Below are 18,019 nucleotides of genomic sequence, written 5' to 3' on the forward strand. Positions count from 1 at the left end.
ACAGACCCTCAGACTTAAGTCATATCCTGTGGATAGATCATAAAAGCCTGAGATGTAAATACGGTATCCCTTTAATCTGTCCCGATGACACTGTTGCACCTCTAAAACCTCTACGTTTTGCAGCCTCAGGTTTTGGGGGTCTAAAATGAAAGCAATCATACTTCAGGATAGAAGAAATCAAAGACATTACTTAAATTTAGAAAATGGTTTCTGGGTTTATTCACAAACATCATTTTGTCATTTTTGTGGAGAGCAAAAAAAAAAAAAACAGTTTTGGAAAAAAAAAGCAGTTGCACAAAAATACAGAAGTTTAGCGGAAATGTTATGGATTTTTTTAAGGAGTTTTAGGACTTGTAAAATGTCCTTCTATTGGCGTAAATTAATTATAAAACATTTACATTTAAACTATATTTACATTAAAGGTTAGCAGCTATAGATGTAGCAATTGTTAACATGCCTGGCATGCTGGCATGATAACTCAACTTAAGGCTCAACCACATCAACGCTTAAAGGGTTCCGTTTTCCTGCTCTTTTTAGGCCTCATGTCCACGGGAAAAATAATATTTAAAATCCGCAGCGTTTTTCCCGCACGCGGATCCGCGCCCCATAGAAATGCATTGACCACCCGCGGGTAGATAAATACCCGCGGATGGCATTTAAAAGTGAATTAAAAAATTTCTGGAGCATGAAAAAAATGGACATGCTCCATTTTAGTGCGGCTCACCCATGCGGGAGCACATAGAGCACATAGCTCAATTGATCTCCTGCATGAAAAATAAAAGACAATTACAGTGCATCCGCACTGTATCCGCAGCCCAAATCCGCGTTACAAATCTGCAGCAGATCTGATTTTCCCCGTGGACATGAGGCCTTAGGGAACCAGAAAAACAGCACTCACTAGCTGAAGAGATCTGTCTTATGATGGAACTGAATGGACTCCACTGACAACGAGGTCCTTTTTTTTTTTCTTGCACAGAGTTATTACAAAGGATTTCCCTGATTTGAACCCCTCGTAACTCCTGGTTAATGACACTCAGATAAAAGAAATTTGATATCAATGGAAACAGAAACTCAAATAAAGGTTTTGTTGCACAACATCAAAAATGTTTTCCCCATTAAAGGTGATCTATGTGGCCCCCTTTGTCACTCCACACATGGAGCCTGCAGTCACACTTCTGCCATACACGTTGTAGCATATCACGACTGACTGAGGCAATGGCTTCTGGAATACGTCCTCACAGATAATGTTCGGTGGTAAGGTTGGCATGTAGATTTTAACACTTCCCCAGGGGGGGAAAAAAAAAAAAAAAATCAAGGTGTAAGGTGCGGGGAATGTGGAGGCCAAGGAAGTCGTTTACTATTGTCACCACTGGCATGGCCAATCCAACTATTCGTAGTTGCTGCTCACTTTAGACTTCATTGTAAAAAAATGGAGGGGGGAGAAGGAGCGACCCGTCCTGTTGGGACTTGAAACCTTGGATTTCCTTTTCCAGCTGTGGTAGAAGCCATATCTGTAGCGTCCAGGGACGAAATACCCAGGATTGATTCTTCATGGAAAAAAGGGGATGTACACTTTCCTAGAGGTTATAGCGCATTCACATTCACCTTTGGGGAGAGTCGCTCCTCTGTTCCGCATAGATAGGTGGGTTTTTCCTCCCCCAAATTCTGACATTATGTTTGTTGTCCGAAAAGGTGGAAGGCGACTTCATCAGTAAACACTAGAGATGAGCGAGCATACTCGTCCGAGCTTGATGCTCGTTCGAGTATTAGGGTGCTCGAGATGCTAGTTACTCGAGACAAGTACCACGCGGCTCCATTGAAAGCAATGGGCTGCCGGCGAGAGTGGGATGAATTTTCGGGAAGGGCTTAAAAATATAAGCCCTTACCTGAAATTCATCCAGAAATGTGTATATATACTCACCTTGTCCCGGCAGAACGATGTTAGCCCATTGAATTCAATGGAGCCGGCAATACAGCCGGCTCCATTGAAAGCAATGGGCTGCCGGCGATCGCACAATGAATTTTCGGGAAGGGCTTAAATATACAAAGCCCTTCCCTGCAATTCATCCAGAAATGTGTAAAAAAAAAAAAAAATTATATATATATATTTTTTTTTTTACACACATTTCTGGATGAATTGCAGGGAAGGGCTTTGTATATTTAAGCCCTTCCCGAAAATTCATTGTACGATCGCCGGCAGCCCATTGCTTTCAATGGAGCCGGCTGTATTGCCGGCTCCTTTGAATTCAATGGTCTAACATCGTTCTACTCTGCTACAGCTGTTACAGCTGTGGCAGAGGAGAACGATCTTTATGCTGACAGTGTGTGTGGGGGGGGGGGTGGTCTCACTCTTGCCACTATTGTGGCTTAATAGTGAGACCTCGGAGCGCGAAATGCAGCCCTGCATGTTGCTCCTCGCCTGCCCTATCCATTTTTGTGTTTTTTACATGACTTTGGTGATTTGCTATGATTTTCACAAATGAAAACCTTAGTGGAGCACCAGTCATATACAAAAATGCTTGAGTCGCCCATTGACTTCAACGGGGTTCGTTACTCGAAACGAACTCTCGAGCATCACTGAAAGTTCGACTCGAGTAACGAGCACTTGAGCATTTTGGTGCTCGCTCATCTCTAGTAAACACTAAAGACTCCATGAAACCATCGGTCTCCATTAGTTTGCATACTCTTACAGAAAGAACGTCACCTCGTTATGTCGTCTGGTTTCAGGGCTGGTAACAATCGGTAGGGGTAACATCACACACCTTTGCGCAGAATCTTCCACAGTGTCGGCTACAGAATGTCCAATTCTCTGCTTGCTCCAACTGTGGATTTCTGAGGACTTTGTGTGAAACTTACACGGACGCGTTCCGCTGTTTCCATACTTACTGGTGGATGGAGGGACGATTTTCGCTTACAGATGCAACCTTTTTCCTTAACGTTGGAGCACCACTTACGAATTATAGTTAAGTTATGATAACTCTTTAAGGCTGCCTGCGGTTGGCTGGGTCAGATCCCCTGCGAGAATTCTCCCAGAGGGATCCTACCCGTGCCCCTGCAGGGACCAGTGCGGCTCTCACCTGCTCCCGCGGCTCTGGCTCTGACGTGCCAGCTGCCGCCTAGGCGGTGCATGCGCAGAGTGGAGCTGGCATGCCGAGAGTGACATTTCTGCGCGGGCCTCTGCGATTCGTTTTCCGCGTGTATTTTCACACGGACAAATCGCGGCCGTCTGCATAGGATTGTGTTTTGTAATGCAATCCTATGCAGGCGGGCATGGGCGGAAATTCTGCGGGAAATCCCACCGCCGAATTTACGCCCGTGTGCAGGGGACCTTAGTGTTAAGTTAAAGTTTGCTACATCTGTATCATTATCAGCTGGCACTAGAATATATCACTCTGGAGGATTAAGCAAGAGGCCCCAGTAACCAGCAGTAAGGGAATAGAGCCAACGTTTTAACCGTAAAAAAAAAAAAAAAACTAAAAAAAGATACAGTTGTAATATACCAACACCATAAACTAACATTAAGTGATTTTTAGGGATCAGAAAAACATTTATACAAAAGGAAAATACAAAGCCTGCGTTCAACAAGAGGTACTACAGAATATAAAAAAAAGAATAAAAGTAAGTCTATGAAGAAAAGCATATCCTCATAGAAGCAGGGAGGGGGAAGAAGCAAATCGCCTGAATAGCAGAATGGCTTTATACCTAGAGAAACAATAGGCGCACACATTATAAATCAGGTATATTATGGGGAATATGTGGTTCATTTCTGAAACACTATATTCAGCATCAATGCAAACTATCAGCAGACATATGGAGTTACAGCAGCGTGCATTTGGAACTCATTTCATATGGCACAATACTTGCTCCTTTAGTCAATTGCATAAATCATTCCAGTCTCATTGTGTCGGAGAAATACAGTACTTCTGAAATAACCATTTGTGAGCTCCCCGAGGCCTTTTCCAACTTTATATACGCTTTGTAAAAAAAAAAAAAAAAAAAAAAAAACAACCCTAGAAGTTGTCGTGTTGTTGCAAAACTCGGCATGCAGATACATCTCAGGAAGATATGCAAATGATTAGAGTTGTGGTGTGATTAGCTGAACATCTTGCCACCTGAGGCCCTAAAAGTGGCCTATAAAAAGGCTCTCGGAGGCTCCTTGTGTGTAGTGACCTCTTCTTTCTCTTGTGTAGAGCTTGTTGACCACTAGACGTCTCTAAGATGGAGAGAAGAGATTTTGCTCAGTTAACAGAGTTTGAGAGGGGTGCATTATTGGAATATGAAAAGCTGGATGGTCATACTGATGAATTGCCCACCACCTGGGCCGTTATAACTAGACTGTTAGGAGGTGTTGGGACCAGTGGATGTGGGAGGGTACACGCAAGGCGACCAGGCTCAGGATGCCCTCAACAAACCAACAATAGAAAGAATCATTTGATTGTCTGGCAAACACAAGCAGCTCCAACTGTTTCACTGTCCGCCATGCGGAGACAGGTGGCACCATTGTTACAGGCCCCTGTGTCTGTTAGAACCAAATTTCCAGGCGCTTGGCTGAAGAACATTTAGTCTCACAGCACCCATTGCATGCACTGCCTTTAACCCCCACCGACCATCCTCTGTTTGCAGTGGTGTCATGAACGATGAAACTGGATGCTATGGAGTGGAACCGGGTTGTCTTCAGCAACGCATCCAGTTTTAGTTTGGCCACTCATGATGGCTCAATTCTGCCTTTGCTATGGAGAGCCATCAAATATGACAGTCGGTCACCCCTGGTAGTGGTATGAGGGACAATGATAGCTCACTGATATGTTCAGGACATCCTGTGTTACTCTCATGGCGGCTTCCAAGAGGCATTTCAGCTATATCACATCTTGCATCCAACAGAGACAGACCAACAGGATCTTGGTTGCCTGCGAAATGAGGGCTATTGTTTGGTAGTTAGAGCAATTCTGGGAGTGCCTTTCTTTGGTAGAGGAATGAAGACAGATTTTTTTCCAGTCCTGTGGCCATTGTGTGGATGCTCATATTGCCTAGTGATGGTTTTCAATGGTACTGGCAGCAATAGCTCTGCCAGTATGTTATCTACGCCTGCTGCTTTATTTTTGGGGGCTAGTTGTTTTATTCCCGTAACCACTTCTGACTCCATAATAAGAAGTCATTAATGATTATAATACTACAGGGTGCTAGAGCCTCCATGCCCACCTGCATCACATGTTGTATCCAAGCTAGAGTTAGTACAACAGAGTACTAGAGCCTCCATGCCCACCCTATCAAATCATCTACTCAAGCTAGAGGCAATACAACAGCGTACTAGAGGCTTCTTTGCCCCCATATCACATCTTGTATCCAAGCTAGAGGCAGTACAACAGGGTACTAGAACCTCCATGCCTGCCTGTATCACATCTTATATCCAAGCTACAGGTGGCACAGCAGGGTACTAGAACCTCCATGCCTGCCTGTATCACATCTTATATCCAAGCTACAGGTGGCACAGCAGGGTACTAGAGCCTCCATGCCCGCCCGTATCACATTTTGTATCCAAGCTAGAGGCAGTACAGCAGGGTACTAGAGACTTCTTACAAAGGGTCAGTTCTCCACAATGCATTATCCTTTTGCTCTGATATTGTAATTACTTACTTATATCAGTGTTACAATCACACAGAGAAAGTATCATTCCATTCTGACATCTTCTAGCAGAGGGATTGTTTTTTGATATTGAGTATTTTTAGATGGTTATTTTCATATATTAGATACTATATATTTATATATCTATGTAAAGTTTATCAGGGTCAACAGGAACATCTATGGTCGATGTGTATTTTAGGCTGTAAAGGAATCTTTGTTCTTCAGACTTGGACTCTAGTATTTCACATCATGTACGATGCCCTCCAGCAAGACTAAGCTACTATAGTCTTTGCTTCTAACAATACTTTAAGTAATATTGGATAAACAGATTTTTAGAAAATAAAAGCAGTTTTATTTATAGTCTACCGAACATAAATTGTAATAGAACGTACAAATGGCACAATAGATTGACTGCAATAACTATAGATAGTAGTAAAGTGAACCTTTAGCACTTCCGAGCATGTCAAATCGCTTACAGTTACAGATTACTGATGTAGCCAGATGAGACTTGGAATCTGTTCTACGATTCCTACAGATATCATGCCTTAAGAAAATCGCCTTTTAAAATTTCCCATATCCTATGCAAATCTCAGTGACCACTCCAGTGGGTGAGGTTGGACCATCTCTGCTGCCAAGAGTTTCTTCCATAACCCCTTCTCTCTCTTTCTACGAGACGTTGATGAAGTGGTGCCCCTGATCAGAGTTGTGTCATCCTGAAAGCCAGATCCTTGCTGGCACATGTGCAGATGAGTGAGCCAAATCTACCTACAGACCTGCCAATGAATGCATGGGATTTCAATCATCTTGTAGGAGAGGTCATCCACTTTGCACAGTCAGAGAGAGGAGGAGGAGTTATGGAATGAACTCCCGGCAGCAGAGATGGTCTGGATGGCCCACCAGACTGGTCAGCCAGGATTTGCAGGCAGTGCTGGAAATTTTTAAAAGGCAAGGTACAGTATAATGACCATAGGAATTGTAACCTGATGAGATTTTGGAACCAGTTCATTGTTAGTAATCTGTAACTTTGAGATTCAGCACACTGTAATCCAGTATTAAGCTATAAGCCTAAAATCTGCCCTAGAACTCAACCAGGACAATCCCAGGTCTCCACCCATAGTTCTGGTTGAGACAAGATGCACCAGTACCTGGGTCACCTTATCACATTGTCTATAAAGGTGCATTTGCAAGTAGCATGCTGGTGAAGGGGAGTTGGCAGTGCATGTAAACCAGTCAGTACTGAGTGACACCAACAAACCATTATGCCATAGTCATGGTATTTCAATAAAAGGACTAGGGCAGTAAATTACATCTTTGCTCCCAATGAATGAAAGCCCATCTATGACATGTCACATGCAGTTTTATTATCTATCACACTGTTTTCATGATGGGAAAACATTAAAAACCTGTAAAAACTGCACCCACAATTACATTGACAAATTATGGTAATTCACTGGAAAATCTCAAACTACAGTATATACTGCTCTGGCTACCTAGATTGCTTCTTCATCACATGGCCAACTATAAACCATAAGCTCTACAGGGAGATATCCTGGTAGGCCAATCAGGTCCTGTGCCGGTCTAGTCAAGCAGCAGGACTGATATTAGCATCTGGGTAGATTCCTGAACCCACTGCACTCCATTGGGTCACTGCAAGAAGGAGCACTTGCTACAGTCCCCGCTCTCCTGGCAGCTCAGGTGGTCCAGGGAGCAGGTGCAGGCTGGCCGTGATGGGGCGACTTTTATTACAGAAGGCAGTGTGACTGCGTAGTGTGGAGGTAGCGTCTGTCATCAGGAAGCTGCAACATCTCATTGAAATTAAACACTCCCTTCCGCTTCGGCGCCAAAAAAACCTGAGCTGATGCAATTGTACTGAGGTCACCCGGGCCAAGAGAAATGAATGGATGACATCTCAGAAGACAGATCCAGCATCAGGGAATACTTGTGTTGGCCCACTCTGCTAGTGATGGATTCCGCTACAATAGGAGGTTACTTTTAGATTTCTTTCCAGGGCTATTTTAGCTTCCGATCCGCCCCCGCTTAAGAATAAGAAAGGTCTGAAAAAATCATTACTTTGGAATTTTGGCACAAAAATGCAGCAAAAAACTGCAAGGAAAATGCAACAAAAAATGCCACATGTAAAAACACTCACTAACACCTAATTCACACAAGCATATCTTCTGCCCACACGCTGCCTGACTCTGCAATAGATTAGACTGACATACAGACACAGTAGTCCAACTTGCCCATGAGATTCCCCCATTCAAGCAAATGGGGACACAAACACAACGGACGGTTGTCCATATTTCCTGGATCCATTATTAAGGGATGAAGGGAAAGACATAAAATAGGGGTTCATCCCAGATTGTTTCATGGACATGCATAATGTATCCATTTTTCTGGTAAAAAAAACGGACATACAGTTTGCATATGGAACTGTGCAGGGATGAAAAAAGGGTTTGCTTTGAGACATAATACAGATGAGGTTTTCTTAAATTACTGTGTGAATACTGGCCTGGAGTTTGAGGACTGTCTGGTTCTAAGATAGGAAAGGAGTATTAGTCCTTAAAAAGTGGTATTCTGACCGCTGGAACCACCATTGATCAAGTGAAATTGCCCACGATGCATCCTTGAATACTGACAGCAGTTGTTGGGCATGTGCGCAACCCGTTTCAATGGGAACTGCTGGAGATAGCATTTAAAGCGCTCAGCAATCCCCTGTGGACCCACTAAAATGAATGTTGCTGTTGTGCACATCCATGACCATTGCATGCAAAATTTTGGGACACTCTGGGGGAGGTTTCTCTGGATCCGTAGGGGCCACAGTGGTCAGACCTCCACCATGTAGCAATTTATTCTCCATCCTGTAGATGGAAGATAACTTGCCAAGATGGGAATACCAATTTAAAAGGAGTTGTACAAGGTCAGAAAAGCATGGACACTTCTATCAAAAATAGTGCGTCTACCCAAGGGCTGTGTCTGGTATTGCAACTCAGTTGATTGAGCTGCAATACCAGACGAGAGCTGTGGACAGGAGCGGTTGTGTTTCTGGAAGGAATGAGCAGAGTTTTCTAATCCGGCACAATCCCACAATGAAGAGAACCTACCAGCTACTCAGGTAAAGTTTCAATTTAAGGTTGTTTTTTTTTCTTTTTAAATTACTAATATTTTCAGTTCAGTAACTCCGCCCATTAAGTCTCCTCTTCCTCCAATCTCCGCTCGCTAATTTGTAACATTTCTTATACTAATCCTATTAACACTCAGTTTTACATATAACAACTTTGACACAAATAATCAGCAACAATTTGTTCAAAGGTCAGTCCAAGTGATAGAGAAAAAAAATACAGACCATTTACAAGCAAATTACATAAATGATGTGTTAACGCACGGGGCTCAACAAAGGTGGGATTAGTAAACTATGCTAAACTTGCAGTCACATCAAAGAGGAATGGTTAAGATGATTGAAACGAAGTGACATTAAGAGGGGCTTTTTTTTAGCACTCTGTCTGGGAAGTCTAGTAACTGCCGAATGTACTAATACTTTCTAAAATCAATGGTAGGCTACAACAATATTTGGAATTATAGGCTAAGCAATTAATTTAAATGAACACCAACTTCCACTGGTTTAGCAGAGGAAAAGAAAAAGTTCTGCCAGTCTTAACCAAACTACTGTTCTAAGGGGTTTCCTCTACAGAGTACATGCAGCCTGGCTGTCTACACTATCCTACCAAAAGTAATTGTGTACCTGAGGAAGAATCACAAGTAGAATTTATTTCCATATGTTAATACTTAGTGGGGCTCCTCAATGACATTGGATCCTCTCCGTGGCATATTTTCTACTAACGTCTGATACACTTCAGCTGGTATTTCCCTCCATTCATCTTGCTAATGTCTGGAGAGTCCTCTCAAAGAAGATGGACGCTATTCTTATTTCCTCACCAGACATTCCAGATCCTCACAATGATGTTCAGTAGGGTTCAGGTCAGAGCTCTGTGCAAGCCGGTCCTATTAATGGAACATCCTTATCCTCAAACCAGTATAAAACAGCGTTGGATTTGTGATAAGGTGCGTTGTCTTGTTGGAAGTATGGCTGACCATTCCCAAAGTACTCTCAAATTGTCTAGAATGTCAGGATACACCTCTGTGTTCATGGTTCTTGTCACTACAACCAACGGACTGAGACTGTGCTGCGTAAAACATTCCCAAAGTTTTCATCATACTTCTGGCACAACACACTCAGGCAAAAGGCGTTCTCCAGGCATCCTCCATACGTAGGTACCTCCATCTGATTTGAAGATGTAGCGCGATTCATCACCCGATAGAACGTACTTCCATTGCACATCTGTCCAATGATGATGCTCCCTGCACCATTATAGATGGGCCAACGCATTGTGCTTAATGATAGATGGCTTGTGTTGCAGTGGCATAACCCGTATATCCAGTAGAAGTCAGTTCCCGTCACCAACCATGGCTAACATCTCCCTAGGGTGCTGTGGAGATATGTCCGGAACCCCGGGATGTGATTGTTATACTTTCCAGGGCCCCCCGAAGATAGTCAGTAATCCTCCAAAGCCGGCGGCATCTTGCATTAGTACAGTGAAGTTAGAAGCTGCCGCCACAGGGGGGCCAAACGAGCTGTCAGCGTGGACCTGGTGAGTAAAATCACGTCCTCGGGTCACTGTCATGTCCCCACAGCACCTTAACTTAGTCTAGGTTACCCTGTCATGTCCCCACAGCATATCGAAGTCCCCAGCACATTGAGGATTTCTATGTGTCAAAAGATTTTAAAAAGTAGACACACATTAAAAGAAGAGCAGTCGGCCATAAGAATGGAATATCAGAAAATGACATATTTGAATCAGGCTTTTATGATAAACTGTGAATTTGTTTTTAAAAAATTGCCATAACTATCCATATAAGAAATAAAATTTGGAAATCCTGCCGTTTTCACACTGGCTAGTGAAGTATGAATAGGCTGACCCTCTCCTGTTTTCTACAATTCTCTTGTCAGCTTTACTGTGTAGATTGGGTCAAGTTAGCAGAGGGTGGGGGGAGTTAAGGGGGTTTTCCAGGATTTATATAAATTTAACAAGTTTAAAGTTGTATAAAATAAGGGGGGGGGGGGAAAGTATACTCACCTGCCTCGGTGGCTCCCCGACACTTGGAAGCCAGAATAAGCCAGTAGATGGTCACATGCCATTCATTGTGCACATGACTGCTCAGCCAATCATAAGCTTTCATGGTGATTCTTCCATGGCTCCTGAAGCCCGTGACTGACTGAGTAATCATGTGCACACTGTCCAACAAGTGACTAGCTCCCAGTGGATTCAGAGCAGCGGGGATCAGGGCACCAGACTGGACAGGAAGCAGGTGAGTATATAGTTTTTCTTCATTTTATACAGTTATATTGTTATTTATTTTTTACAGTTTCAAAAAACACACTTTAATGACTATTCTATTACACTGGTAAGGCAGCATAGTAACATCTTATGAAAAAGTAAAATCTGAATGCGGTGTAGAGGGGTACCGCTCCATTTCCATTAACAAGGTTTTGTTGTTTTATTTTTCCTTTGAAAAGGATGCGTTACGTTAAACCTGTTGTGGGCGAAGCAGAGCGGTGACATGATTTCTCGCGAGAGCAAGAGGAGGAGTTATAAAAGGGAGATCTTGCAGATATTTTGCCCCATCTGTCTGCTCTAGGACGAAGCCAGGAAAGAAGTCAGGGAGTGAAACGCTTAACTAGTATACAGAAAAAGGCTTCGGGAGCCCAACTCTTTAGTTCTGATGATCAGGGGACACTACTAGACTCAGACTAAAGTGGACATATTTACACAGTCAGTTTTACTGCCTGATACCACTGCTACATATCACTGTGGCTGAACAGGCAAGTTTATTATCTGGTCAAAGCCAAGAACCTCCCTTCTGTTTGTTACCTACAATGGTGGTCCCTTCAACAGGAGTTCACTAGTTGACATCAGCTGATGGAGGTAATCAACTACACCTCATCTCTCCGAAATCATCCCCTGGTTGCTCAGACTATACTTCAGGAGCTTCACTACCACTCCAGCTCCAAGGGAGGGGGCTGCACTCCATTTCTTGGAGACTTATTATCCATGACCTTAAAATCGGTCAACTGACCTATTCACAGCAGCTGCCATAAAAGCGCACACACTATGAGCCACAGTCCATACAGACAAAACCAGAAGTGTGCACGGCACCCCTAATATGGCCACTTTTAGTTTCTCTTAAGAAATTAAAACTAAATTTGAACACACAAGTCATTGCCTTTAAAATCAGACCAGTCAAGCTTCATCCTACTGGAGCACAATCCACATGACATGTGTGAGCAATACCTTCCCATGATATACCATATGAAAAACTATCACTCTGCAATACCAAAGAGGAAATGTTCTACAAGTGGACATCCACGTCTCAGGGCAATTACTTTGGGCCAAACAGTATAGAGAAGGTCACAGTAGACAGACATATGCAGTAAATCGACTTACTTGAACATCTGTTCATGTCGGGTGCTCTTAGGCCATAGTATCCAGGAGGACAGGAATGCAAACACTCTCCATACTGCCTCATCCCTTCTCTTCGCAGAAAGAAGAACAATTTCGGTTGGCAGCGGATACACCCATTGTCTTTCGAGCAGGCCAGACAACCTTTGCATATTGGATTAGTTCCATAACTGGCTGTAAAATAAAATGTGCATGGTCAGTTTAGAAGACGAGGCCAGTAGGGCCAGCAAGAACAGCACTGCATTACATCCACTTCTACCCCAGCATAGCACCATTTATGTGTATGGACTTTATTACACTGAGCCTGGGTATTAACAGAAAAGCAAATATCCTGCCACACACATCCTCCTACTGCATATATAACGGTTAAGTGCTTCTCACATGTACAAGGATTGGGGTCTCAGAATTATAATCATAGACGAAAAAAAAAAAATGTTTTTGTTCCCAGGAATTTAAATGGCCACTCTGGCGAAAACACCTTTTTCCATTCAGGCCCACTAACACAATTGCCTGTCACACTCCGGAAGTAACTTTTGTGTATTGCTGTCACTTCTCTGTAGTGCAGATGCTCATCAGGCACCATCTTGAGAGAGAAATTTTTTTTTTACTTTATTTCACATCTATTCTATCATGCATCAGCACAGCATTAGCTGAGAGTCGACTGTACCTTTTTTCCTGCTGGGGAGACAGTTTAATTATCATCACCTTCTATATTTACCTAAATAAGCTACAGTCCATTAAGTATACAGTAAGGAGGATGAGATGTGATCTCCTCTATTATAACTGTGGGGCAGGAGCTGTGTGATCATCATCTGTAACTGTGACAGTCCTAATGTAAGCAGTTTCTGTGGTAGGGTTCATATAACAGCATCACAGAGATTGAAAATCTGACTAGAAAAAGAATCCATAACCCCAAGTAAAATGGAGTTGGTAAGAACTGAGATCACATGACCATCTGAGGAAAAAGGAGCTGGGAATTGTACACAAAGGAATAACTAAGCAAGACAATACCAGATCACTTATAATGTATAAACTGGAAATCTGGCTACATAATAGAGAAGTTTAAAAAAAAAATGCTTGTTTTCTGGTCTGAAGTAACAAGGAGACAGGAAAGTTTCCATAGCAACAGAGGAAGAAGCTATCTTCACAATCAGATCCAGTGCACTTACAGTCTGCAGGCTGACAGATCTGCAGACACCAATAATAATCTCCACAGTCTCTGCCTCTTCTGCTGTTACAGCGTGTGTGTGTGTGTGTGTGTGTGTGTGTGTGTGTGTGTGTGTGTACAAAAAAACACACACTAGTGGGTGTACTTACCATTTGGCCAGAATGTTTCTAAATGCCAGATTGTCCTGGGAAAGCAGAGGGGTGGGCATTTAGATACTCCCTGCTGATTGGAACAGAGACTGTAAGTAAGGGCAAGGAAGTCAGGGCAGTGAACTACTGGCAAAATGCTTGGTTGGCCATGTGCCCCCTGCCTGAGAATGGATTGCAAACAGCAGAGAAACAGAAAAATGGGGCAGACCACTTGAAAATCAGAACTTACAGACATGAAACAGGGTGAAAATAGCAGCAAATGAAGAGGGCAAGGAGACCATGATGTATCGTAGAAAACCTGTTGAAAATCTGGGTAGGTTTTAAAGTCATCTGACAGGATTAAAAGGAACACTTCAGACAAATCTAGTGCACTGTGTACATTGAGATAACACAATGTACCCTGGTTTTGCCTGAAATGCACCTTTAATAAAAAGGAAAAAAAAATTGCATTATGTTTTCCAATAGGCACCCGCATGAGGAGTGCCAAAAAATAGCACTTTTTTCTAGATAGGGAAAAAAAAAGCACACACACAACTATCGCAAAATAGTTGTAAAACCTCATTATTATAAGTAAAAAAGTTTGAGAAGACTCAGAAGAAAATCGTTGTGTCAGTCAGACGTTGTGCTGCATGCTATTTATGTGAACATAGCCTGTAGGGATTACAGGCTGCTGCACAGTGTCAGGAGGCTGCTGGTGGCCTTTGATGTCAAGTGCTACTAGTGAGCTCACCCGGCTTATTGAGGAATGACAGGGACGCGGGATGATTATTCCAAACGCCACAGAGGAGCGAAAATAAATCAAATGGCAATCAGGCTTTATGTTTCTTGGGAGAATAGAGAGCCCTTTGGTTAAGTTTTACAGTTGGTTTACATATCACCAAGCTACAGGGTGGGCCACGGAAAAGTAGCGCAACGCCATGGTCTTAATAAAGCGGTCTAAAAGAACATTTGTCTTTGAGGTCCATAGCAACCAATCACAGCTTTAATTTCTTATATTGCTGAGCGTTAAGTGGGAGGGCAAAATGTAAAAAAAACAAAAAGGGCGGGAGCCAATCAGTGTGCAGTGGGAGGTGCACGCCGAACAAGAACCCACTTCAACAGTGGTTGGCTAGTTGAAGTACAACGATTACCTGTTTGCACAAGACAATAATGAATCAACCAGCAAGTACTTTTAGGTGAGTGAATTCTCGCTCACCGCCCAGTTGGTGACCGTCCGCACATAGAACGGTCGCTAACATTCGTTCTAGTGAGTGACTATTTGGATGATCATTGTCCTGTGTAAAGCCATCCTTAGGGGTCATTCACCCGGCCGTATTTACGGCGCAAAATACATAGTAAATAGAAGCCATGGATTTCAAATGGGCCCATCCACATATGGAAAATTTTTCACAAGACTTTCAGTTCCATGAAAAAGTAAGCAAGCAATATGTCCTAATTTGGTGTCTAAATGCGCCAAAATAGCCCATTGAAATCGGTTGGACTGCATAAATACGCAGAAAATACACAGGAAACCACAGGAGTTTGGGGCATTCCCCCCCCCCCCCCCCCCCCCCGCGCACACATCAAAAACACTTATGCCAGGGATATGCAATAAGTACAGGTCTTGGGCCATAAATACACAGCGTATTTGCTGACCGAAACCCATATACAGCCAAGTGAATGAGCCCTAAGGCTGGCTTCACACAGACATATTTGCACGCACAATATGCAAAAAAATACAACTTGTACAATTTGTATCCTGGTTTTCCTAGGGGGCTTAGTCTTTTTCTGCCGTTATACAACGGCGCTATATGCTGGCTAAACCCAGTACTGCATGAGGTGACACATTGGATAGGCTCCTACAGCAGAGAGGCTGGCAATATACAGTAACAGAACCCCGACGGATGTCTTCCAACATCGGAGCTGTACAGCCTTAAAGGAGATGTCTCGAGGAAGCAGTGATTTTTTTTTTTTGCCCAATCCCCCTAATTAAACATACATTACTAATTACCCCTGTAAATGACTTTCCTAGCTGGTTTGTACTTACCGTTCCAGCGTTTCAGCAACTTATAAAAGTTTCCCCAAGATGGCCGCCGGCTCTTTCCCCGTCGCTCGCTGCAGCCCGACGTGCGCGCTCCCGAGACGCTGCCAGCTGTGTCTCCATGGCAACCAGACGCCCCGCAGCCGCCGACCAGTCACCCACCGCCAGGCAGCAGGTAACCGGTGCTAGCCCCCGGCTCCCCAGCGCTACGCTCCCGGCTCCCCAGCGCTAGACCCTCAGCCCAGGTGAAGGCCCCGGAGCCCAGCGCTAGGTTCCGGAGCCCAGCGCTAGGTTCCGGAGCCCAGCGCTAGGTTCCGGAGCCCAGGTGAAGGCCCCGGAGCCCAGCGCTGGGCTCCGGGGCCTTCACCTGTCAGTGAACATCACCCCCGACCCATCACTTACCCCCCTGGCCCAGCGCTAGTTCCCCCGGCCTAGCGACAGCCCCCCCCGGCCTAGCGACAGCCCCCCCATCGCAGCGGCAGCCCCCCCCCCCCCATCGCAGCGACAGCGACGGCAGCCCCCCCCCCGGCCCATCACTTACCTGGACAGCAGGACAGCTGGACGGCAGGACAGCTGGGCGGCTTCTCCGGACAGCTGGGCGGCTCTGCACCTTCCTCTAACAGAGGAAGGTACAGAATGGCTGCTCCAGCGCGCTCCCGAGCTGTGACAGCTCATCTGCGCATGCGCAGAAGAGCTGTAGCGGGGAGCACACTGAAGCGGCTCGTGCTGAAAGGAGAAGACCGGACTGCGCAAGCGCGTCTAAAAAAGCAAGCTGCCAGCGAATTTAGACGGAACCATGGAGACGAGGACGCTAGCAACGGAGCAGGTAAGTGGAATAACTTCTGTATGGCTCATATTTAATGCACGATGTATATTACAAAGTGCATTAATATGGCCATACGGAAGTGTATGACCCCACTTGGTTTCGCGAGACCACCCCTTTAAATCATAATGTCTTCAGAAGTCAGACAGTGGATTGGAAAGGGTTAATAGGTTAATTCACATTTCCATATTATGCGCACGTATTTCGGTTGTGCAAAAAAGATGGAGCATGTTCTATTTTCTTGCATAATTGCTCACCAGAGGTTGCCATAGAAGTCAACGAGGGATGCACAAATGCGCGTGGAGATGCGTGAAACACGAACACATCTGAAACTAAATTCGCCATTTCAATCAGTGCGTTTGTTTGCTGCGCGTAAAAACGGTACAGTAAAATATGCAGATACATGCGCAAAAAATCCTCGTTCATAGTGCGAAAATGTTGGGCTTAGGTGAGCGCGATTGTGCTTTTATCCATGTGAAGCTGATTTAAGGGCATATTCACACGAGCGATTTTTTTTTTTCGTTGAATTTTTAGACCAACTGTTCTATTCGAAAATCAGGCAGTAATAGGACCCGTTCATTTGAATAGATGGGCTTACTTGGGTTTTTTTCCCCTCCCCACCCACATTTAGATGAATAGTTCAAGTAAGAGGAGAAAAAAAAATGTCAGTATATCCTATTATTTTCCAATTCGTAGATGAGAATAGCACATGCGACTGTGCCGTCCAATCCAAGTTGTGTCCGATAATGTTGGGCGCAGTATTTTAACTGCCTACAGCCTATCATCAGAATATCACCGACGGTTGTGCCGTGACACGCTGAGCTCAACCTCATCTGACAAACTCTTCTCCACTGCCTTTATAATACATTATACCAATGAGCCATACAGGGCAGTTATTTCTCTCCCGCCCGCCGCCTCCGTCCCACATGATACAATTACCCACAAGCTGCATTTGTTCATATACAGTTCCCCTTTTCCAGTGGGTTTCGGGTAAATATATAGAAAGCTCTTGGAATTGAGTTATACGTTCTGCGTTTCCATAAGTCCATTACGATGACATCATGTATTTATCCCAAGGCAGAAATCCATTTGGAGATATAGCGTTTCCCTCCGAGTCTCTGTACTGATACAAATATTGATTTTCACTCCTATTTAAAAAGGTGTTTCTGCTTTCTTCGCTTGTCCGATCACCGCAGAAGAGATTACATGAAGCCAACCATATCCAATGGTTTACCCCTCCATAAAACGCAATTCCGCATCAATGTAGCAGAGATGAATTTAGAGTTCAGCAACTTAATACCCTGTGCACAGACCCTGTATGGCGCTGCACAGAGTTGCTGCGGTTATGTATTAGGCTCCATAGAGGTTCTAGATGATGGCAAAAAAAAAAAAAAAATTCCCTTCAAGGTGCAAAAAGGTCTGTAAGGGTGTTCACACCTAGCAGATTTGGTGTGGAGTTTATTTTGGTTCCACCGCTAATTTTGCCCTTTCAATTGAAGTAGTGAAGTCTGCTACTGATCCGCGTCCTGTGGAATATGCCAAATATGCTATGTGTGAACGCACACTAATAGACCATAGAATGACCAATGCTATGACTTATCACAATGGAATTTCAGAGAACTCATTGGGAAGGCATCTATGCGCTGCATACTCACATGGGCTCATGGATAAGTATATGTAGAGGGGCATTTTTGCAGACAAAACAGGAGTTATTGCAGT

At 44.0% G+C, this 18,019-nt stretch overlaps 1 protein-coding gene across 1 annotated transcript in view; it reads right to left on the bottom strand.

Annotated features, from left to right (window-relative positions):
* The window catches only part of RSPO2 (R-spondin 2), a 130,799-nt gene that overhangs the window by 40,527 nt on the left and 72,253 nt on the right, over positions 1 to 18,019 (bottom strand). Inside the window, exon 3 of the mRNA XM_066578985.1 lies at positions 12,126 to 12,314. Coding sequence (XP_066435082.1) covers positions 12,126 to 12,314 — 189 coding nt within the window. The remainder of the gene's footprint in view (positions 1 to 12,125; positions 12,315 to 18,019) is intronic.

The sequence above is a fragment of the Eleutherodactylus coqui genome, chromosome 9, assembly GCF_035609145.1.
Source record: "Eleutherodactylus coqui strain aEleCoq1 chromosome 9, aEleCoq1.hap1, whole genome shotgun sequence".
NCBI classification, from domain to species: domain Eukaryota; kingdom Metazoa; phylum Chordata; class Amphibia; order Anura; family Eleutherodactylidae; genus Eleutherodactylus; species Eleutherodactylus coqui.